Here is a 23,665-nt window from a genome sequence, read left to right as displayed (position 1 = left end):
AATATGGAACCAATATCTGCCTGTATGGAGGCTTCCAAAGACTCTATACTGGATCTGTCCAATCATTATGGGATTCTATGGAGTTGGTTAGAAAGCCTTGGTGCCAGGCAGGGAGCACTACCTACATAGCTGCTACACGCATATAAGCGGCTGCATTGGGTTGATTGAATATACTAGTACTACTACTACTACTATCTAGTCAGATACAGTACATTGACCTTATAACAGACAACCATCCGAGCCAAGAAGAGAGATGTTAGATGTCACCAGACAGATAGTAGTACAAGACAGCCCAGTTGCAGACTTCGGATCTCACCTCCTGCTCATGCAGAGCTTGTCAGGTTTGGATACAAATATTCCTAATTTCAATCAGTCCTGGTATCTATTATGCCTCTATATAAGAGCCCTTCTATATCCTTGATAGATCCATACGTACACTAAGCACCACAACAATCTACATTCAACTCCAACCCCAACCCAATCAACTACAAACCCCACCAAGAGCCAATAGAAGAAATAAGAAGAAAGAAAAATGCTCATATTCCTCGGCAAACTGACCTACGCCCCCTACGCGATGAACGAACTCTTCGCCATCATCTTCAGCAACAACATCCAACAAGGCGAAAAAGTCGTCGTCGTTCACCAATGGACGAAAGATGCAGCGGGCCAGGCAAAAGCCAATTCCTTTGCGCAGGGAAGTGTTGATAAAGCGGTGGTTAAGGCCACGGGGGAGAAGGAGATTGAGATTTCCTATGCGGTTAGGGAGGAGACTTATTATTGGTATTATTCCCTTCTTTCTTCTGTTAGGGTTGTTTTGAGTTCCTTCAGTGAGTACTGGCTGATGCTGATATTTGTGGGGTGTAGGTATAAAGGTACACAATCAGGGAGTAAATTGACATTGTCAATGTATAATAAGTCCGGGGAGGAGGTGGTCAAGAGGATTGAGCTTTTGGCGAATTATTATTGATCTTTCTCTCCCTCTATTCCTAGTTGGAAAGGAGGAGTGATATCTAAAGACCTAGGTGATAGTTCAGTCTACTACTAGTAGCCTTCATACATGAAAGCTAAGCAGGTGCAATCAACGCAACCAGAACCAAGAAAACTCGCAATATCAATAAAACCCCCTCCATACATGATAAGATACCATGCACATCCTCATACCTCTCCACAGCCTCAGTGAACGTCCTCATCGTCTCAGTATGCATCCTCATCGCGGAATCTAGTCTTTCCTGTGCTTCGGTATACTTGTGACACACTTCATGGTATTCGTCTTCTGTTATATCCTGTTTCTGCTTTGCCTCTTCGGTGGCCTTTTGGGCTTGTTTGACCATGTCTTGGGCTTCGTGGGCTGCTTTTTGTGTTTCTTTGATGGCTTTGGTGAGGGGGGAGGGTTCGTGGTTCGTTTGGGGTAGTGGGAGGAGGAGGAGGAGGGGGGAAGAGGAGGGACATTCCTGTGGTTGGATCCGTGTAGGTTGGTAGGTTGGACTGAGTAGAGGTATGCTTTAGGTATGAAGGTTTTGGCAGTTGAGATAACTGGTCTTTGAGACTTATCATATTAGAAAGGTGTTCAAGTAGTGGGAATATCGGGAGAGTGCTAATTTAGTTCTATGCACATGTGATGCATATATGACGGCAGTGATTGACAATATGATATCTTGTCTGCCTGACATTAGATTTTGTATTTTTTTTTTTTTTTGTAGATGAGTTCATCGGTTTAGAGAAACCCTTTAAGGAATCAGAAATCATCTTTCTCCTGATGAAACTAAGCACTATATGGAGATGCCAGCTGCACGACATTTGAGCCGTATGCTGATCTAACAGCCTACGAGCAATGAGTTAGCACTTTCGTGCTCATCCATAAAAATCTTCGTCTTGGTTTTTGTAAGTATTCTCTATACATCTCAGCCAGTCCATACGCAATATCTGATAGGGAAAAGGCAGCATGCATCATCTGCGCCTATATAAAGGGGTTAACAAGAAGCGACTCCTGGGAGCCGCTGATGCTTGTCAAACAAGAGATTTGGAAGCACTAGGTTGACACCTAGTTTATAAATCCAGTGGGTGTACACATGGTCGTTTCCGTCCGTAGGGTTCAATCCTGTGGTGTATCTTCCCCGTCAGAATTCGCCGCTTTTTAACCGGAAGTGGATCGAGTTGCGAACGATCAAAGTCGACAATCAACGCCCGCTCTAGCTCGGAGCTCCACAGTGTGTTCTCGGGCCGGAGATCATGAAATATCACTCCAAGGGAGCGAACCTCCTTTTCAGATCTTCTGACTTCGCGTCTAACGGACTTGTCCTCGCAACCCTTGATCCGTTCTCCTCCCCAAGCCATGAGTAGCATGTGGTTGATCTCGACGGCTCCATGTAAGGAGTAAGCCGTCTTCAGATCAATTGTCCCAAGGAAAACAGGGACTGCAGATCCCTGTGCGTGGTGCAGGATCCGGTATGCGTCTGCTTCATGCGAGATCCTTTTCCTCCAAAGACTAGATGATGCTCCTTTGCCAAACACAGTATACCCATATGCGGAAGAAGTGATTTTGAATAGTGCGCCGGTTGGCCCACAACATCCCATGGGCGTGCACCCATGGTCAACATCTTCGTCAAGCTGCTGGCTGATCTGTTGGACCAAGGTCATAGCAGAAATCGGATGCTGGTCGCAATCTGCACCTTGTCGGTGCAGCGCAACGTTCGGACACTGTTTGTCCAGACTTCCTCCACGCTGCAAATTGAACAAACAACGCTGGGTACAAAACTGGGTCGCATGTTTGTACGATTCGTCCCCGCTAAATCGGCTGTCTTTCTGGCGTCCTGGTCGTTTAGCGGTCTTGTCGGTTCGTTGCTTCTGTCTCCTGGGGCCTGCATCAATATCTGCGTCCGGGGTACGCTGGCGCCGCGTATGAGATCGAGTCGGTATACTGTACTCTTCTGTCGGGGACGACGTAACAGAAGGATGGGATGGTTGGTACTCTGTGTGGCTGCTCTTGGTGGTCGTGCTGGTCTCGGTGGGATGTTTTCTCACAACAGCAGGACTTGTGTCCAGTTCAGATTGCGGGATACTGGAAGACCTGCTATCGAAGCCTGTTGTCCAGGTCCGAAGGTCCCTTATTGCTCTTTCCCGCCATTTTCGATCGCGGAGTTTTGAGCGACCACTCATTAGGCAGAGGCACAGGACTCGTGCCACAGATGTCAAGGGTTCTGTGAATTTTCTGTCGTCTTGTGTGTTGGTTCCCTCGTTGGGTACAAAGACACAGTAGTGTAGAGTTCCCGGATCGTCGTGGGGGACTCGCAACATGATCAGTGCCTGTGCGGTGCACACATAGGAATACTCGAGTCCATTCATTATCATAACGTGATACTCTTGAACAACAGCGGAACCCGTCAGAACAGCCGCATCATACTCCAGTTTCTCCTGCCGGCCGGTGGGGATCTTTTTGGAAGCCACTATCTCACTCCAGAAGTCCCTTGGGCGCAGTCCCAAGCGGATGTCCTCGACAGATAGCTTGTGTGGTGGCTTGTACTCGACTGTCAATATCAGGGTACTGTCATTGCCATCGACTTGGTGGATGCAATACTGGTCTGGTATCGGACGCTGACAACTCGATGACTCCTCGTCCGATTCCTCTGCCGAGTCTTGCTCTTCGTCGACTTCAACATCTTCAAGACAATTCGCATGGCTGTCAAACCGAACCCCAGTGCCCAAACGAAATTTTTTCTTTGCGGCTGGTATTTTGCAGAGCTCCGCAATAATCTTATGAACTTGGTTCTCCACGGTAAATCGTTCATGAGCCTCTACATCTCGTTCGCTGCTTATTGGCCTGTCAAAATACTCGCCCATGCTTTCCAAGCCAAGTCGAGATGTGAAGAGCTGTGGCGCAGCATTTCCTGGCGGCTCTAGATATTTGCAAACAGACTGGTAGATCGACAGTTGCTCGGTGGCACAGTCTTCCCATAACTTGAGCTTCCAGGGGCAGTATTTCCCTTTCGGCTGCGGAATTTTCCCTCTTGTACAGCGAGAGGGTTCGTCAACTTGTAAAGGTGCTGAGAATAGGGTGTGGCACAGGTAGAGAAACTCTCTGAATGTCGTACGCCTTGATTGTTCCCTTTCCAGCTCCAATGCTTCTTTCAACTTCTCCACCTCAGCCTGTGCTTTCTTGACTCTTTCATCTGCGTCCCGTTGAGTCGCTTTCTCGGCTTTTTCATATGCCTCACTAGCCGTGATAAATGCTTTAAGGCCCCTTTTGAAGAAGGACTCGGAATCCGGAGAGCCATCACGACCCATCGTATAAATGATATGACTGAAGTTTAGAAAGAAGAAACTGCAGCTTTGGGGGGTGGCACGAGCAAAGTGAATGGAGGAATCCAGAAGAGATTTTGGTGGGAGAAGTCTCAGTTGAAGTTTGAAGGGAAGGCAGGCAAAGATGGCCGTGAATTTGATCTATACATTTATATCACCTTGTAGATGCAGCCATCTAAAGGAGGGGGAATGGTGAGTAGGAGAACAAATGCAGCTACCTCAGAGACTTCAATCGCTCAGGTCGTACCTTCAAACGGAGGAATCCGTATAGTCCAGCTTGATCAAATATTGTATATTGGAGTCATTGTTCCCTTTTGCTTTATTCTCTTCTATTACGCTTTAGTCTTTCTTTCTCTCTCTGTCATCAAGAACAGAAATATGACACCAGTTCAAAAGAACATTCATATTTGTCTCTTCACTGCATTGACATTTAGATATCCTCTAACTCGTTCCCTATCACCTTCACTCTGTTCAAAATTTTCTCTGTTTTCCATTCTGCATCATCATCATCATATTGCCACTGTATCACATCAAGGTGGCAAGCACGTACCAACCCCAGTCCGCTTGTCAAACAGAGGCGGCACTGACGTGAAACCTATCCCCTCACTCAGCTCACAGACAGAAAAATATTTCTGCCTTTCTCAGACTCCAATGTTTGAGGGAAAAGAATAGCATGCTCCTTTGGTCGAGCTCATGATTGTATAATGATTATATCCGACTCTACCTGGCAGGACCCGCATATCAGGAGTAGGAAGTCCCTGCTGCCTTGATCAATGTTAGACTGATAAACAGCTTCCAGACATCGGAATACCAGATAAGTCCCGATTATTCAGTTGAAATCCGTCAAACTAATCATCAACATGCAGGTCTGGGATGGAGGCACATGTCCTTAGTGTTTGAGTGAGTGATTTTAGAGATGCTTGTATGAGTAACCTTCTGGCCGTTTGCACGGGTGTCTTCCGTGCGTGTCTACCCGCGTGGCTGTATGCTTGGCTTGCCAGGATCCCCGGAAGCCCAGGTTACTCCAGACTCGTTCTAGACACGCCATCGTCGCTCCTAGGTAATACCTACTCCTATCTATGTAGATGGAATGGATACTCTGGGGAGTCCCACGGGTCCTGGCAAAGGTGTCCAATAATCGCCACAAGGAAGCTACTATGCATCCACTAATATCGTGAGGTATTCGTGACTAGTGGAAGATCATTAATGTTTACTCCCCGATTCAGAGGCCTTTTGCGCTGAACTCAGGCTATCAATGATATGGATTCCGTGATTAATGAGAGGTAGACGTCATTATAGTAATCGATCGATTGGTTATTGCCTGCCTTGACCATCATCGGTATATGCGCTTTTGAGCCAGTTAATTAGAGCTCGGCTGAGCTTCAAACTCAGTAGTGACTGGATAGTTAGTCTAGCCTGCTCGATAGAACTATACCAAGGCTTTATCAAATAAGCCACAGTATTCATGTAGCTTAGTTGGACTACTATATCAGTCAGTTTTCAATACATCAACTGATTAGCTTCAGTATACTGGCTACGCTACTATGGGAAAGTCAAGCAGACCCGGGGATGTAAATCCAAGAGGAAGCTTTGTCGGCATCTCCCGCTCCAAGAAGATTGTAATAGTAATTAGCCCACAGTGGTGCTACTATTCACGGCAACTTCCTGTGACTAATTAAAATCAAGAGCATAAGGAACTGGATTTCACCGGCATGATGAAGGGCTAGTGAAGTCTCTGAGAAATTATAAATTACTCACTATTCCCAATGTCTCAGAGTTCTCCTGGGCAGACACGAGGATTCACGGTAGCAGGCACTTCAATTGAGTCTTTGTCTGATATATGCTTTGTTACTATTCTGTGAATCACCTCTGCTTGAATTAACATTCTAGCGGCCTTATGCCGCGCAGTATATAACCCCCCCCCCAATTCTCTCCCTCAGACCTTCGGCAATGTCCTTCATTGTCCATAATTATAAAATTCTTACACGATTGCCGAAATACCTGTGGCCCCATTTCAAGCCTCATCTCGTCTACAGAGTCATCACTGCCGGATTCAACTATAACTATATCAGATGGTAGCAGCTGGTCCCAATAATAACTGCTGCAGCTGCCTTCAGTCGAAGTGATGGCGATATTGGCAGGATATTGTCCGGAAGACTCCGCCAAGTCTAGTCGGGTTTTCCAAGACGAACAGCCAACATTTCATAAAGAACTTGACTTTGTCTCTGATTTAGACCGTCGTTACCGTCTATATATTGCGGAACCAACAAGTGCTACAGTGGCTCGGTCTGAGCCGAAGGACATCTGCCAAAATCGAGCATAAACCCAGCCAGAACACTGAACACTGACATACCAAGGATCCGAATCATGACCAACAAAAGGACATATCCCGAACCATAATGATTCCCGAGATCCGTGCAGCTATGCTAGGCATACAGACGCTTCACGTGCTGCACACAGATATTCCAGTATCATCTTGAAAGCAGACACCACTACGGCTGAGAATACTCTCCATTAAGAAGGGTGTGTTCTTACGACATTGCACCAGATCTATGACCTGGTGCGCCTTGGCTTAATTCCCGACAGCCGAAAGTTACCGGCTTTATCATAGACTCGCTTCTTCCTCGATTTCCCAAGCAGTCATAGCGGGGTGAGGTCCTGAAAGAGGGCGACTGCACCAATTTATGTCGCTGTTCTGGTACTTTCACATGAACAGGATGGCATGAACATGTCTAACATATACTATCGGATGGCCCCTGTACGGGGTAACCTCATGAGCAGTTTCTTTTCTACTTCGAAAACTGCAATCAGCTCAAGCCCTCCACTCGGTTAATCCAGGTCTCCTAGGAGATGTGCTCCTTCAATCACTCCACGCTTGACGTACATCAATCATTCTCGTTCGTGAAAACCCTCCATGGTGCTCAGGGCCAGAGACATGAAGGTCCCGTTCGAGTTCTACTTATTGTCGCTGTGGCAAAGCTTTCCTGGACCAATACATTACTCATCGCTATTGGAGTAGTGAGCCGCTGGCCCAGGATAGTAGTGCTACAAGGCGCGTAAGGAGCGGAACGACACCCAGCTAGACGCAATTAAACGCATCAGGGCACTCGATAGCCAAGCAGCAGACTTGTTACATATGGACGTGTCATCACTCTGACGACGCTTTGCTCAATCTACGTCTCTACTCTCACATGCCGCAGCGCATGCATACTAAAGTTCACGTCTGTGACGTGGCCAAGGAACTTCGGGCACCATTTTACAATGAGCTGTTGCTAACGCCGTTCTTACGGCTGGTTGGTTGTCCCTTAGAATAAGCTGGTTCACACAAATGCTTCAACACAATCTGGATGTGGAAATCAATGCAGAAGTCGCTCTTCTATATTCAATTTACAAATATTGCACAATAACTGGATATGGACAGATACGATACCCGCATATGAAGAGACGTTGCAGCTGCCTAGTCAGTTATCTCTCTCAGACAGAGCATTGACGATGGATACTATCATCACCAATTCCCTGGATGTCATTACTTGAGCATCCATCGGGATCCGATTTGCATCACATGCAAGGTGCACAACAGAAGCCCAAGCTCTTTCTACGGCAAAAATTGTCGAACAGCAAAAAGTTCCCCTCACTAATAGCAACAAGTAACAGACAAGGGATCTATGCCAATATCGCCACTGGTCACACTGATGACCTTGAGAAAGTCTACGACAGCGGCATCGTACAACTTACCACAGCTCAGAGGGCATTTGAAGGTTCCGTCTGTGCCATGGCGTGGGATGAATGCAGCTCGTCTCTTGAGCAGTAGCATAGCGATGACAAGCATGTGCTCCAGGCACTCCGCACACTGAGAAAAGACCTGGGTAGGAGTTTTCTGAGGGCTCCGATCTGGGGCAGTAAATCAGGCGCCCCTTCGAACGGCCGTGGAAGTGTTCAATATACCAAACGATTAGAAGAACGAAAGTATGAAATTTGATGGATTGGTACGAGGCACGTCCAGAGGGTGCGCAAATGGCAGATCGCACCTTCTTTCTCCCCTTTAGCTCATTGATGCCCGACAATAATCTCGCCAGTGCCGTTGGACTCAGCGATACGGGCTATCATCCAAGCCAGAAGATATTGAAGAACCCCTATATAAAAGCCTTCTGATGCGGTTTGATAAATCTAGCAACCCATTAGCGCCGCTTAGGCGGCTGTTGCAGCAACTCCAGGAACAAATACCGTGTGCGCACCATCTCGCAGCTAGCCTTCTTGTGTCAAGCTCACCTCAGAGTCCTGAACAAGGAGAAAACGATGCATACAACCGATGATAATCGGGATTACTTGAGACCATATATCTCAGTGAAGCCCGGGGTAGGCTAGTCAGAATATCATCTGTGACCACTGCAAAGTCACCGTTTCAACTCCTGTTTATAGCGGCAAAAAGCACCTGAATAACAAGGAGCTTTCCAACTATTTAGCTGCTACCCAGTGCAAAATTATGTGCCGATAGTTCGATTCAGTCAGGAAGACCTTCTCATCAATATCGACCCATGCGATGCTTTTGTCTCCTACCTAATGCTGACATCCCTGTTTCTCTCGTTGTTGGGACACAACACAGACTCATTAATAAAATCTTCAGCGGCTCTCTCAAGGGACTATCATGATTTCATCAGGTTATGAGCCCGATCTTTGTTCCTCAGATATCTCATCAGCACGGAATGACCTGGAACCAGAAGAACAAGCATGGTGATATCGCTCTTTTTCGAGGCTGAAAGCACCATCTGGGAACTGCCACTATTCAGCAGCTCACAATTTCGGACGTCTGCTACTCAGAGATCTCAGAAACGCAGAATTTCTAGGCAAATACTCGGTATAGCATTCTTATTGCTTACTATACAATGCCACATCATGCGGGAACTATTGCTTATCCTAAACCCCAACAATTGAAGCCGGCGGGACAGCATAACTCTCTCAACTGATGATGTGATATCAAAGTTACCGGCCATTGTTCCGGACGACTGCGTTAGACGCATAGCTGCCAAAAAGCGTAGACGCTAATGCATCGGATACCTGTTCATGTCACGTACGATGTGCTTGCGCTGTGACAATGGCAGAAATTTATGCATGTGATGTGGGGTTATGCTTCTTATAATGAATACAAGAACCTCCATTTCAGTCGTCTCTTCGGGTCAACATCATCGATATGGCGTCGAAAGGGACATGGTGACGACAATCATTTCTCTCATCGATGCACTTGCGCTGCTCGAGATTGGCATCGATTGGGCAGGCCGACTTTTCCCGCGATAAGTCTCGAAGTGGAGTGTGAAGACTCCTATGTACGGCGTTGAATTGACACAGCTCCAGTGTTAGTGTGTTACAGATGTGAGACACTTGTTGATATGAGAACATCCCAAAATAGTGGTGCGCCTGTTGACGATCTCCGTCACTCTATTCCTACAGAAGGGCCTGACAACCTGCAATCTCGTCGACGCAGACTGCGGCCTCTCTGCCTTGCCTCCGAGCTCCTCTACATATATGTCTACAGCTACTTAATGCAGTCCAGCACGGGCTGAAAAAGCCAACGCATCATGCGTGGGAGCTGCAATACTTTCTGCGGCCTATGTATATGCGCCTCCGGAAGACATTCACCAAGGCAACGAAAGCCTTCTGGCAGACATTCTGAGGCTTGCTGACATCATGGTGGCTACCACATTTGGAGCCAGTGGAGCACATGGTATAGAGCTTCCTGGAGCAGGAACCCCTTATAATCGACGAGGCTGCTCGTGCTTCGGAGCCGGAGACCTTACCACTGCTTGCAGTTTATAAGACTTGTGGCTATCTAGTACTTGGGAGTGCTTGCAGCTTCGTCCGGCTGCTGCTTACACGCCTGTCAATAATCCTGTCTATGATGAAGTCCCAAGTCCCAGCACTTCGCTGTTCCGGTGTCTCTATCTGACTGGCTTGCTGAATGACCAATACTGCATGGGGCTGATGCTGGGTAACCATGTTAGCTAGTTTTTCCATCACTATACTCCCGGATTATACAGAATGTGCCTCGGGTGCATTAATCACCTTCAATTACGCATTATTCAACGTGCGCCAGCCATACCTCCTACTCATGGCCCTGCACTACCACAAGAGATCCACGTACCTGACACCCGAGTTGCGTTCCGTCAGTTTCCGACTGTTTCGTGATTCCTAATCAACAGCCGATGACTTCATTGTCAGAGAATTAAAGTCGCTGTTTTCAAATGCGCGACGATTCTGACATGACCCAAGATGTGTTGGCTCTCGTGGCAAAAGATAAATTAGGCTATGGAGGAGCTCGAATGCCGTCTAACGAATCGTCACAGCCAATAAGTATGATCTTCGGCTTCTTAGCCTGCAGGGGCCTTTAATCCCAGGATGTTCGCTTCCAGTTCACCTAGAAAATCTCCAATGATGGGCTAAGTGAATCTTCTTTTCTTGGGAGGCATCGATGTATTGGTGCAATCCGCGAGCACTTTCCTGATAATAAAAAAGGGAAAGGAAAGAGAGGGAAGAAAGGAAAGAAGTGAAAGAGGCGTTCTCTCGCAGAAAGGGATTATAAGGGTATATAACAAATTTTTCTGGCTGTCGGCGACTCTAAGGATCCCGAAAATGAACGAGTCTGAGAATAAGACAGTGGTTTACCTTGGGTCTTGCAAAATCTGCATGGTGAGCCCCTACATAGATAGGGCGTGCAACCAGGATTGTTTCAGTTCCATGCTAAGGAAGACAGAAGAAACATGGATGAGATATAGAAAGAAGCTGAACTGGAGTGAAACTTCTTCTTAATTTCTCGGAGGATAGCCACAGCCATTTTACCGCTCTCTTCCCAGGATCAGTCTTCAGGAAGGGCATCTCCACATCAGTCTCCTAAGTCTTCATCCATTGATTCGGACCCCGAACATCCAGTGGCGGCGGAGGTGCGTCAGAAGGGCCTCATTTGTAGTTGAAAGCGAATGTATTATCTCCTGGACTAATCGATTGCTAGTGATTCTGTGATCTTGCGTCTATCTGAATGTGAGGCGAAAGCGTTCTCCTTCAACACTACATCATTATCAACACCATATCTCGCAAAGTACACTCTATACCCTAATTAGTAGGCTCCAGTCTCAAGACAGCAGGAGCGAAATGGCACCGGATACTGCAAATTGTCCACGTTCTCACTCCCACTTCCCTCAGTAAATCCATCCCATCAATTCCAGGCTGCTGAAATAGCCCCTCGTACAAAAATACCCCTCATAAACATTCAGATCCTCGTGTCTGGCAAATACCGCCCATGTACCATGTTGATATAGTAGATATCCTCAGGCGCACGAACCGGCAAATGGAAGTAAAAGTACGTGCCAGGGGACCTCATACAGATCCCCGGGCTGGCATCTATAGTAAGATGTGTCGAGCTTAATAACGGAAGAAGTGTAGAGATCGTACCAGTTGTGCTTTCATAGTAATTAGTGACTAAACAAGCGACAAGTTGTCCAGATGGAAACAGCGCAAGTCTCTCAGTCTCTGGGATAATGCAGGAATGTGGAGAGCCACGTGACGTGTGGGGGACCGACAGCCGAGGCATCTCCGCCATCTCCGCGTCTCTCTCCTCTCCATATCACACTTCCTCCTTGAAGGATATTGATCATTTATCGATCCTTACACGTGCTTTGGTACATCCTTGTCTTGCTTTGACTTTCAAGACTATTTCGACAGTCAGAAAACGTTGCTGTCTGCGCCGTATCAGCTGAGGCTACTACCTGAAGATAACACTCCAATATCGGCCTATCTACAACGCACGGCACAATATGCCAGTCGCGGCACTTTATCTGCTTGCACTTAATACGGACACAAGCGCCTTTCTCAACTCTCTCCGCTCCTCTCGTACCGTGATTGTAAGCTCTAGGCCGCGACATGCCGTGATACGTCCCACGATCCTCGACCAGGATATCCTAACCAAGACGCCATGGGATTTGCTTGTTCTGATTCAACCGCCCCCAGACTCACCACCAATCCCATCTTCACTTCAATCTCATATAAAGTCACAATACCATGTAACAGTGGGAATTCCTTCCAAACTTCTCGCCACCTACGCCTCCCGAGATGAATCCCTCAAGCGTACTGCTTCATCCGTCCCATTGACTGGGTCCTTAGACCAGGCACGCAGCAAACCGACCTCCCAGAGCTTGGAACTCTCCCCGGATCTCCTTGCTTTCATGGACAAGCTTACACATCAGCACTCGGGGCCCGTAACGATGCTTAATCTGCTACATTTCAATCACCCAGACGGGAAGAAGAGTTACTACCAATACGGACAATCGTTCATTCCTGTGGCCGGAAAGAGAGGCGGAGATGCAAAGATTGTCGGCAATGTAGTAAAGCCCAAGTCTGAGACTGCCGATGCTGTGGACTCGAGAGGAGATTGGGGGAGAAGGGAAGAGGATTGGTGGAATGAGATATCCATCGTGCACTATCCTTCTATCCGGCACTTTTGTGATATGCTTGCCGGGGAGGACTACCAAGAGATAAACGAGAAGTATAGGCTATCGGTAAGTCTGATGTCTGGTAGATGGGGCTACAGATGCTGATGCATTCACAGGCTTTGAGAGATACCTTCTTACTTTGCACGACTGAGTTTGATGTGGAAGCGGCGTCTTCGAAACTCTAGTTTTGGCTTAGTATCTTCATGTACAGGCGATGACTAGTTTTTTACTGTTTCTTTTCCATCTCTTGGAAGCAGATTATATTTATGTCATTGCCAGCATCACAGGATCTGTGGTGGTCATTCGGAAAGACAACACAGAGCGATGAAATGCTTGGAGCTGTGCACTTAGATGAAAAAATGCGGCCATAAATGCCCAAAGTATAATGATGATACAATATCCCTCTTCTTTGTGGGCTTCTAGCGGAGGCTGTGGAGTGCAGGCAAATGGGCAATTTCGCAAAGATCCAATACATCAAGTATGTTTCTTGCACCATGGATCGAGCAGCCACATCGTCCTTTGGCTTGTCAAGTACGCTGGCGGCACACTCGGTGCGCTCCTTGGCAAATGAAAACATCAATGGATAGTATCAGTGAAAATGACCACATCCTCCGATGCACTAATGCCGAAAAAAAAAAAAAAAGCACGATTAGGTTGTTCTTTAGCCCAGCATGATTGGAAGGGGTCCAAATGATTACCTCTTGCGAGAGGATGTTCATGACATTGGTCGATGATGTCGCTGATATGTGTTGTTGGTCTTCGTTAATGGTATCTAGAACTATTTGGATAAGAATTAGGTATTGTTTCCCGAGACTTCTCCCCATTCTATAAACCTACCCATAAGAGTAATAACCTTGAGTTTTCTCAGTTTAGAAGACCATCGAATGTCTGCCTGCAAAGCTTCAGTGCTTCATTCAATAATCCTTTCATAGTTATACGTAACTAAAGTCGGTGACTTGTTCCACTCCATCTCCCTTACCTTCGCTCCTCGTATTCAATAGAAGAGGGCTCCATTCCCTTCTATATCAACCTACATATTCATTACACCCTAATATCAGCACCCCTAGACTATTCACAAAGCCATGCTCTCATTGAAGCTTCTCAGTCACCTCCCTATCAATATTCATCATCTACATATCCATCCTTCACCAGCTAGCTTCACCACCGCATCCAGTAGGCCTCGCCCTCGGGGTATAAATATCTCGCTCATCTCTCCAATCTCAATCTCTTCTTCTTCTCATCATCAACCTTTCCTTACATCTCAATCTTCTTTCTTTCAATAAAAAATAAAAAGAAACATTAGAAGGACAAAGCAACAATAGTGATGATTATCTATTACTCTATGTACATACAATCCATAGCATATAGCCAATCGTGCCCTAATGTCAATCGACGACTTAGTCGGTCCAAGTGCTGAGCCTACGGGTTCCGACCGTGCCCTTATGTCAATCGACAGCTTACTTGGTTTAAGAAGTGAGCCTGCGGGTTACAAGAAGATATTGGCAGATGGCAAATCTACAGGTAAGGGTCTTCATGCAAGAGTATAATGACTCTTTTTCGGTTTCTGAGCGAGAGTTGCTCTCCCACATGCGTTTCATGTTGCGTAGGTGGTTTGAGTCAATCAATGAGAACTTGATACATGTACAACTCAATGGTCTTGGTATATTAATAGCTGATGTCATAGAAGTACATGGGTCTGGAATGCTTTGTGCTGGTAAGCCCAGCAGGGCCTACGGAGCTCAACCTTATGGGTCGTGTGGCTCGTTTTTCGAGGCTTTATGTGCCCTCAAAGAAGGGCGAACGAAGTTGAATCTTACAGGGAAAAAGAGCAGTAAGCGCACTGCTCCAGCGACAAACTAGGCATACATAGCCTTACATATACAGTAGCAAGATGGCTCCCAATAGCTAGGAAAATGTTTATGTTTCTTGGCTTAAAAAGTCAATTATCCATGACATGGATACTTTTTCGATTCTCCTGGAAATTCTTTCCAGGTTGTCGAACGATTTTTAAGTGAGTCCTTCCTAATGTCCTATGTACAACTACCGTGCCATCTGTTGTTCTGTGACCTTGCGATGCATATATGCTATCTTGTTTTACGTAAAACATGATATCAATATCCGAGTCTAGTAACCCAACGATTGAGGATCCTCTCCGCTCAATGCTTACTTCACACCGTTTCTATATCCACCATTTGTGTACTGAGGATTCTATTCAGTGCTACATTATTGTCTCTGCTTTATCTGCTTTATGCTTCTTTTACTAATATGATTTATAGATCGTCGACACATCGAAAAACGCGGGCGTGAGCTCCCTCGAGGGGGGCAGGCGACTCGCTGGTCCGAAAGAAAGGGGCGGAGAAGATGATGAAAGATGAGCTGAGGAGAAAGGAAGAGAAATGGGCCACTCGGCTCGAGAAGTTGGTTGAAGAAAGGGAAGCGGATCTGGGGCCTGTGAGAGAATCTGTTGAGAAGTTAGGCACCGATATTGGTGCTATCGTTTCTGAATTGAAATCGTTGGTTTAGCCAATGAAAAGGAGTATGTTGTCATCTTCAAGTATGCCGGTTAAAAGCACATTGGATGACATTACAACAGGCACCGTGGCGCGAGCTGCTCGGGAGGCTTTTCATTTCCGAAAAGGGTCTATTCGTTGCACGTCAAAAATAAGGGAGCTTCGGGGGAGACCCGAGATACTTGGCGTGGTGATATTGTTGGGGAGATACACTTTTTTAGATGACCTAATTACTTTATTCGGAGAATGAGAAGCCATAATCTGGAATCCGTGCTATGTAACTTTCGTATAAAAATCTTTTCCCGCGTTATGGCCGTGCAGCACTTTCACGATGTATATACACCGCTATATTGAATTGTCACTTACCGAGTTCGGAATGACTGGGAAAGCTCTTAGAGCCATATCTGCTAGTATTGGAGAATTGCCAAATCCAGGCAGTGTGATCGTGATTCGGTATTGCCAGCTAGTTCCAATTGATCTCTAAGCGTTACGGCGCCCCCTCGAATTAGTCCCGGAAGAGTGACGGTAATGGCTACTGTTGTAGGCGTCGGTAGTCCTCCGGTCTGGGGTTCCTTTGGCCGAGCGACAGACACTCATGGAATGTCTCCTGTCAGAGGGGAAGACAAAGTTGTTAGAGAAGAACAGATTGATAGAGATTGATCAAGCTTCTTCTCAACGTACCGGTTTTCCCGGTTTTTGTAATGGGACGTTTGTTGTTCATGAGGTGTATATGCTGCATCCAAGTCACTGCATCGAGGACTAGAAGATACTCGGATAAATCAGCCAGGCGAACTGAGAGCCTTGTAGTAATACTGCATGAGCAGTAGAAGAATAGTTTGTTTAACAGCGCATCAGATATAGAGTCGGGCAGCAAAGAGCTGGGCTCATATCGAGTCAATGGAGCCCAAGGGGTAGAAATACGTGTAGTCAAGGAATTAGAGTATAAGTCTAGGCAGAGGGTCAGAAATATAAGAGTGAAGGTGGAGACCACAAAAAGCTGTCAGGTGATGTATCTACAGTAATTGTAAGGATCGCGTCTTTCTACATTAGAATCTTTCGTGTCAGCTACCATCTCCATCATTCTCGTCATCGCCATCGCCATCACCATCACTACCTCTACTACTACTACTACTACTACTACCACCACCACCACCATGCCTGGTAAGCACCACCCCAGAAAAGCCCATATAACCTTCTACCCATTAATCCTTACTTATTGTCTCCTTCTAGCCAACAACGTGAGTCTCTTCCCAAATACCCTATATCACCCATTCTCATCGCTCCGAGTCGTCGACAATGATAATTAGTCGAGAATACAACATCACTTACTGTTATCTCTCTACAATATTCATCACTTGTATTATAATTGCCCCTGATACTAACTGAAGCTCACTGTAGGAGCAGCAGGAGGAGGAGGAGCAGGAGGAGCAGGAGCAGCAAGAGCAAGAGCAAGAGCAACAGCAGCAACAGCAACAGACCGGGCTGGGACCCACCGAAATGGTTAGTACATGATACTATGTCTTTCATAAGCATAGTGACTAATGATATTACACATAGACCCCGGAGGATGAGGCCGCCAAGGCGAGGCTGCGACACGAGTTAATGGAGCGCAAATTTCTCATGGAGGACGAAATAGCCCGCCGCCGCGTCGAGCGCGAGGAGGAGTTGGAACAGCTGAAGGAGGAGGTAGAGATCAGTGAGGCTTACATCCGCCTCCTCCGGGGCAACCTCAAGGCCCTGGAGGAGGAGCTTGAAGACTTGGGGGAACTTACAGACGACGACGATGATGATGAAGATGAAGACGATTATGAATGAGATTCTTTTTTCTTCCCCTTTCATGCCCAATTTACTTCCGAGTTTGCTGAGTAGATGTATTTTGTTACGTTCCCAAGATAGACGTAGCAAGACCCATTCGATCTACGCAGCCCATAAGGATGCTCAGCCGGTAAGGGTTATATCCTTCGCCGGTATAACTTCGCTGTAGGAAGAGAACCAAGTGACCGACATACACCAGTACAGGTCATATACCAACAGTAGTAAGAGAAACCTCATTGGGGAACCAAGCCTGCGCCAGGAACATTACCACTTTTAACGAGTACGCGCGTGGCGCAGTAGACTCTCCATAGTATTGGTGGTTGCCATGACATGGTCTCATGTCTCGCCTTCAGGTGGCCAGTCTTATCACGGACACTCGCATCTTGTCCGCCCAGTCGTCTTCCCTTACGCAACATTTCCGTGTCTAGGCCTCGTTTCTTGCTCTCAACTCCTTGTTGACCCTTCGATAGACAATTACCCGATATACCACGAGCGAGGCCTATCCATTTGCATCCACGTGGGTTGCATAAGAATTGACCACTCTTCGAAGAACTTTATTCATATTATACCCAGTTGCTGACTTCTTGAGCCCATTTTAGTACCATTCCATTGTACAATTTTCTCAGTCCCTACGAGCCATGCCAACTATCCTCAAGCAAGAACTGACCAATATCCGCTATCTCCTGTCACCCGACACCTTTCGTCCATACCAGCCGAGTCCTATAAACATCGTGCAGACTACATTCGTATCAACAAAATCTGTCACAGCCTCTCTACCAGCCTACTAACTAAACCATATACCCCTCCACGAACCTCTCCACATAGCCAGTGTCCAGCACACCAAAACCCACACCAAGCAGTCAGTCAGCCTGACTGACTGACTACTACGGAACAGTAGCAAGGCGAGTACACATCATTCAGAAAGAGAAACCATGATTGAAGCTACATCGTCATCAGTTTACGATGTTTGGATGGTGATTGATTCCATTTCTTCTCGATGAGTGTCTCTACATTTTGATCCCTTGCGCTAGAGTCTCTGGCACCAGTGCTAATATTTGAGTCCAAAGTGCTAGATAAATCATTCGTTCCCTGAGTATCGGTCAATAAGTGCCTACTTCTCACACTGAGCTATACTATCCTACATACCTCCGCGCAAGTCCCAGTCCACAGATGATTCGCTGGATTAGGCCCCGATTATCAGCCAACATGATCAATTGGGCTTTCGCTAATATAGAATTACGCATTAAGACCTGCTTCGATGTCTGCTGGACAATCCTTGCTGGCTCATACCCCCTCTTACGACCAACGATTCAGCCTTACCCCAGGTGTCCGTGATCCTCACGCATCTTTAATCGCTCCTCTTAAACACCATTGGCTCGATATTAACCAGTACACTAGATATTTGGCAAGGAATACTACATTAATATTGCTGATGCTCCTCCGTCCGGTTCTGAGTCTTGATTCTCTCGCCGGAATGACACTTCTTGACATCTAGGTAGTCTGTCCCAAACCTTATCTCCGCCAGGAGCATTGCATTTCACTTCAATGGCTAGGAGTACTGTGTAGTATTGACCTGTCTTCACTTCCTTGACTGATGATAGTGAAGACGATGAGTGCAATATACCCGAATACAGCACCCTACGGGTATCTCCCCTGGTCGCCGACGACCGCCGCAGCCACGAGTATTACATACAAACGTAGGTCCACCATAGAGCAATATACCGCTTGCCTGTTGCTCCTTGCTTCATGAGTCCATCCCTGTAGCTCCTCGGCCCATCAGATACCGTAGCCTAACCTTCCTTCGTCCCCTCTTGGTCCAGTATTTCTTTTTGTCCTTCTCGATAACTTTTCGTATGACCGTGTAGTGGCAATGTATCAGCGTAGTCCCGTTGGGGCCTCCTCACGCCTCGTTCTGTGTACATTATAGGCCACAAGGCTGATGTCTGCACATGGCGACACAAATGGTTTTTTGCCCGTTGGACTGCATGAGAGCCTTCCCATCTTCACACATTCCCTTCCACATCAATAAGCCGTCGTCCTCAATCATCGTATCGGGATGAATAATCTCCCATCGCGTCCTGCCCAGGTGGTTGCGTTCTCCGGTTTGCTCAGGACTGGACCTTGATTAGCACGAGGTATTTCCACAAACAAGCCACAGTTAGGATGTCACGAACATTGCTCTTTTTTCTTTCCAACATCCCCATACCAAGCATTACGAGGGCTGATAAAAGCGTCGGTGTTGAAGATTATATAGGTGTCGCCGTAAGAGGCCTATGTGTTAGCTCAGGGCTTCGAATGTTACCTATTGCCGAACGTACTGGCAAGACGGTGACGCTTTGAGGATTAGAGTATCGAGAGCTGAAGGGTTAGCTCAAACAACGATTAACCATACCTATAATATCTAGCATTGCTTTTTAGTGCTCATCTTAGTCTCACCTTTCGGCGATCAACACCGGACACCGCGTGAAGGTGTGAGCATGTGGCTGGGCCACATCGTCCGGCTACCGCACCACTGGTGCAGTATCAGGTCGGCAGCTGCCTTCCTGAAGGGCGATGTGCATGCCTTGCATTCACTTTCAATAAGACACTGTATGTGCCAATGAAAACCCTGATCGAAGTCCCTTTCTCTCGTCACACTTGTGACAGATGGGTTGGTAGGAATCTTTCCCACGGGAAACTCCGATATTTTCGGTCGAAGACTCTTGCTTTTCGCAGTGAGTACAGTGTATCGACCAGCCGTCAGCTCGGTCCTTCTCGAACCTGCCTTTGACTTCACGAGATGCGTGTCACTTGGCACGCGGCGTGTCTCATGCTCGATGTAATAACTATTACACCGACAACACATTGTTGTGGCTGCCTGTGGATTCACAAGATGGCTTTCGCTTCTTGTTTCCCGCTGTCAAGTTCTCAAACAGCTCCACAGTTGCTATCGCTGCATACATTCGGGCGCTTTATCCTTGCGGGATTGACGCAGCTGATCCAGCCATCATCAGTCCCGCACGGAGCCATTGTGGGCAAGCGTGTAGAACACTTATGCCCACCGGCCGCTTGCATACCTAGAGGAGCCATATTCGGGCATCCTCTTCCGACCATAGCCTTTGCTGTTTCAACAAGGAAGCAGCAGGCATGACACAAGAGTTTACCTGGAAAGAGAGAAACGGCGCGATTCTTGCGATCATCGCCTCATGCAAAGGTTCCTGAGACTCGAGCTCTTCGCAACAAACCCAAGCCGTTTGCAACAAACTCAAGCTGTTCGCAACAAGCCCAAGCCGTTCGCAACAAACCCAAGCTGTTCGCAGCAAACCCAAGTTGTTCAGGAACCACCTGCATTCTCCCCAGCTTCTTTCCAGGTTGCAAGGTGTTCTGCAACCTTGGCTAGAAGTCAGCTCCAGGAAGAGCCTCTTTGTGCCAGCCACCATGTCTTAGCGGATAACCGCACAGATACGGCTTCAAGGCTTTTGTCGGATCGGCATGCGCCCGAGAGACTGCTTCTAGCAATCCCTGAACGGAGTAACGCCTAGCTATAGCTAGAAATTACTCAATGCAGCTATTCCAACGGGGTGATCCTATACAGGCATCACAGCGGGCGTCGGCCAAGTGATGCATATCACCAGGGACAACACCCTACCCGTAGCCATCAATGGGAGGTAGATATCCGTCAAGGAATACTTCCTATCTCAAGAACATCTTGAGTATCCCGAGTGTTCCTCGCATGACTAACTGCAGGACGAATCCCACCGTTATACTACGCCGGAATGTCCTAAGCGCTGCTTGAGGACCATTCGTCAGCGACCTTACGCAATCTCTGCGCAGAGTCACACTGACATTGACAGTGCGTGAATGGTCAATTGAATAGGTGATTGATTGCCACTTCTTCGAACTTGACCTCACTCTTGACATCGCCGGGATTTGAGTTGCTCCTCATCCCCGGCGACACTACTGTCATCAACTTCAAGCTATAGTAAATGCCACTGGCATTCAAGCTCGTTGTCTGGTGACGTCTCAGCATTGTGGACACTGTCCAACTTGCCATCCTCATCCAGCTCGTCTGGGCCACTGACCCAAAAACACTTGTGGATGAGGAAGCTGACATACAAACAGTATATCAAGCTCGCCGCCTAGCGACAGATCAGCGTGCTGGAATCTCTCCAGCCTGCCATTCTCATCCAACGAGTCTGGGTCACTGACCCGCAAAGACTGTTGGACGAGTGAGCTGATATACAAACAGTATGTCAAGCTCTCTGTCTAGAGATGGATAAGCATGCTGGAATCTCTCCAGTTACTGTCACCATCTCGCTCGCCCAATCCATTATCTGGGTCTTCAACCCGAAAATAATATCTTGGACGAAAGGGCTGACATGCTACAAGCATGACTTGCCATAGAAGGGGAGAGGAGGATAGGAGGAGGAAGAAGAGGAGGAGGAAGAGGAGGAGGAGGAAGAAGAGGAAGAGAAGGAGGAAGAGGAGGAGGAGGAGAGAAGAGGAGGAGGAGGAGGAGGGGAGAGGAGGATAGAAGGAGGAAAAAGAGGAGGAGAGAGGAGAGGAGGAGAGAGGAGAGTGAGGATAAGAAGGAGATGAGGATGGAGATGAGGATGGAGACGAGGATGGAGACGAGGATGGAGACGAGGATGGAGATGAGGATGAGACGAGGATGGAGATGAGGATGAGACGAGGATGGAGATGAGGATGAGACGAGGATGGAGATGAGGATGGAGATGAGGATGAAGTTGAGGATGGAGACGAGGATGAGGATGAGGAATAGGTAGGGGGATGAGGAAGCTAGTGAGCAAGAAAGGAAAGAACAAGACCAACACCCCGTGACCTCCTGAAAAGGCATCGCCTAGAGAGGTAGTAGTAACTGCGACTACTCCAGTCAGACACCTATTTCTTCACCTTCTTGGTCTTATTTTCGTCATAAGACTTTATCGCCCTCCTGTTCATTTAGTTGCTCAATGGCAGATCTTACAGACTATGTCACACCTCACCCTGTTAAGGATTGGTGAATTTGCTTTTTCTGTCATTACTCGTCAATATCTTGCAGCTTGGCGTAGTTATCTACTGTATCCTTCTAGGCTCATATTTCGCCATACGACTTCCATCCCAATAAGAAACTGCCAGAACCACCACCTTACCCCCGGTCTTCTAAGGCTCCTCCATCTCCCCCCTTGAGGCATTATGGCTTGTCTCCTGCAAGACCGGGACAGAATAATCATGCTTATCCCTAGTGCTTGATTGTCCGTTCAGGATTGGCCTCTCGAGGGAAACATAACCGCGTGGAGGGAGCCCCTCGGCGCGCCACCGAGGGGCCTGTGAGGGTCTCTTCAACTTCGTGTAAAAGGTCCAGAATGACGCCAGGCAGGCCATCATAATCGCTATTATCGCAGAGTCAGATAGCCTGCCACATTTGCGGATCAGTGAGAAGACTTACCAACACAGATCTCAATTGCATTCCAGAAGACGAGCCAGGCAGGGCTCAGAATACCTGTCCCTGAAACACTAAGCTCGAGTCGCACCAGTGCGATGATGATAATGAATGCCGTCAGAAAACTGACACCAATCAGGGCGAGCTTTCTCCAAAGGTTGATCTTCACTCTCCACATGACGTGACCAGAAAGAACGATAACTAGTCGCGATGAGATGTGTCAACAGAAGCTAATTCCACTGCAAGGGGATCAATCGAGTACGTACTTGCTGCATCAGATACAATATCCATACTCGTTGCGACCTTCAGGCGTACACGTTCGTACCAGATCGAATGCGCACTCGCACAAGCCTCTGTTTCACAATGCGCTTAGTTTGGGGGCGCAAACAAACTGCAAAGGCAAAGTTTGAGCTGACCGATAATATCCTCAAAGGAAGCCGTCTCACACGCATAGTCCATGCTACCAAGTGTAACCCCATAGCAGGCGATAACAAATGCCAAGACCGCCCACCAGAGGATGCGTTGTGCACGAAACCGGTTTCCCAGAAGTCGGAAGAAGAATATGAAGGACAGCTTCACCAACCATAGACTTGTATATGAGAGGAGGTATCCAGCCAGCTGGCCACGCAGGTACTGCTCCTGGATGGATATGATGTTTGCCGGCAACTTCGAGTAGTCGACAGAGCCAGTGGTGAGGGTTGCCACGTAGAACATTTGCTTATAGTATACCGACCACACGATTCAATTCGCCAGGGACAGCAACCAAGCTGCTACAATCAGAACATCGTATGTGTGCCACTTGCGTTCGACATAATACTGGAGGAGCAGCCGGACAAGCACGAAGAAGAATGTAATCGTCAAACAGACCCAGAGCACAGTCTTGGAGAGAAAATAGTCAGCCAGGTTAGAGAAAAGCAAGAGAGATTCTGTGCTAAGGTGAGGGGCGATCCTTCACACATACCACAAACGCGACCTCGTTGATATAGTTGCTCGCCATGGCACCCCAAATTCTACGCCTCTCGAAGACACGGCATCCAGCACAGCTCGTTTGCAGTGGACTGCTGCAGGACTGGAGGGGGCAACATGGCTGATTAGCCTTGACAGGCAGCCCTTCATGCATTAACAGAAGATGTACGCAGATGCAA

The 23,665-nt window shown here is 47.4% G+C and overlaps 7 protein-coding genes across 7 annotated transcripts; 5 read left to right on the top strand and 2 right to left on the bottom strand.

Moving 5' to 3' along the window:
- Positions 1–532: 532 nt before the first annotated feature.
- On the top strand, positions 533–967 carry ASPBRDRAFT_195086 (uncharacterized protein; the record flags this gene model as incomplete). The annotated part of the gene is made up of 2 exons (XM_067620825.1): positions 533–780; positions 865–967. 2 exons carry the CDS (start codon positions 533–535, stop codon positions 965–967), a joined length of 351 nt encoding a protein of 116 aa, XP_067479615.1.
- A 1,079-nt stretch (positions 968–2,046) lies between these two features.
- Positions 2,047–4,281, bottom strand: ASPBRDRAFT_54221 (uncharacterized protein; the record flags this gene model as incomplete). Its single annotated transcript, XM_067627196.1, has 2 exons — positions 2,047–4,210; positions 4,253–4,281. The coding sequence occupies 2 exons, from the start codon at positions 4,279–4,281 to the stop codon at positions 2,047–2,049; spliced, it is 2,193 nt and encodes a 730-aa protein (XP_067479614.1).
- A 3,200-nt stretch (positions 4,282–7,481) lies between these two features.
- ASPBRDRAFT_89552 (uncharacterized protein) lies at positions 7,482–8,155 on the top strand (the record flags this gene model as incomplete). The annotated part of the gene is made up of 3 exons (XM_067629521.1): positions 7,482–7,596; positions 7,832–7,920; positions 8,108–8,155. Coding segments are annotated over 3 exons (252 nt in total), but the record flags the coding sequence as incomplete, so codon positions are not given.
- A 3,943-nt stretch (positions 8,156–12,098) lies between these two features.
- ASPBRDRAFT_124333 (uncharacterized protein) lies at positions 12,099–12,958 on the top strand (the record flags this gene model as incomplete). The annotated part of the gene is made up of 2 exons (XM_067617682.1): positions 12,099–12,839; positions 12,890–12,958. 2 exons carry the CDS (start codon positions 12,099–12,101, stop codon positions 12,956–12,958), a joined length of 810 nt encoding a protein of 269 aa, XP_067479612.1.
- Positions 12,959–14,155: 1,197 nt separating this feature from the next.
- ASPBRDRAFT_29345 (uncharacterized protein) lies at positions 14,156–15,296 on the top strand (the record flags this gene model as incomplete). The annotated part of the gene is made up of 4 exons (XM_067622647.1): positions 14,156–14,294; positions 14,446–14,604; positions 15,050–15,076; positions 15,124–15,296. 4 exons carry the CDS (start codon positions 14,156–14,158, stop codon positions 15,294–15,296), a joined length of 498 nt encoding a protein of 165 aa, XP_067479611.1.
- Positions 15,297–16,437: 1,141 nt separating this feature from the next.
- ASPBRDRAFT_29344 (uncharacterized protein) lies at positions 16,438–17,098 on the top strand (the record flags this gene model as incomplete). The annotated part of the gene is made up of 4 exons (XM_067622646.1): positions 16,438–16,444; positions 16,514–16,521; positions 16,682–16,783; positions 16,841–17,098. 4 exons carry the CDS (start codon positions 16,438–16,440, stop codon positions 17,096–17,098), a joined length of 375 nt encoding a protein of 124 aa, XP_067479610.1.
- A 4,998-nt stretch (positions 17,099–22,096) lies between these two features.
- On the bottom strand, positions 22,097–23,455 carry ASPBRDRAFT_42053 (uncharacterized protein). The gene is made up of 4 exons (XM_067624726.1): positions 22,937–23,455; positions 22,787–22,873; positions 22,527–22,721; positions 22,097–22,470 (listed from the first exon to the last, which is right to left on the bottom strand). The coding sequence occupies exons 1-4, from the start codon at positions 23,232–23,234 to the stop codon at positions 22,241–22,243; spliced, it is 810 nt and encodes a 269-aa protein (XP_067479609.1). The 5' UTR covers positions 23,235–23,455; the 3' UTR covers positions 22,097–22,240.
- Between the last annotated feature and the right edge of the window lie 210 nt (positions 23,456–23,665).

This window comes from Aspergillus brasiliensis, assembly GCF_001889945.1.
Source record: "Aspergillus brasiliensis CBS 101740 unplaced genomic scaffold ASPBRscaffold_5, whole genome shotgun sequence".
In the NCBI taxonomy this organism is placed as follows: Eukaryota; Fungi; Ascomycota; class Eurotiomycetes; order Eurotiales; family Aspergillaceae; genus Aspergillus; species Aspergillus brasiliensis.
The sequence above is the reverse complement of the archived record's forward strand: the minus strand, read 5'-3'. Positions and strand labels throughout refer to the sequence as shown.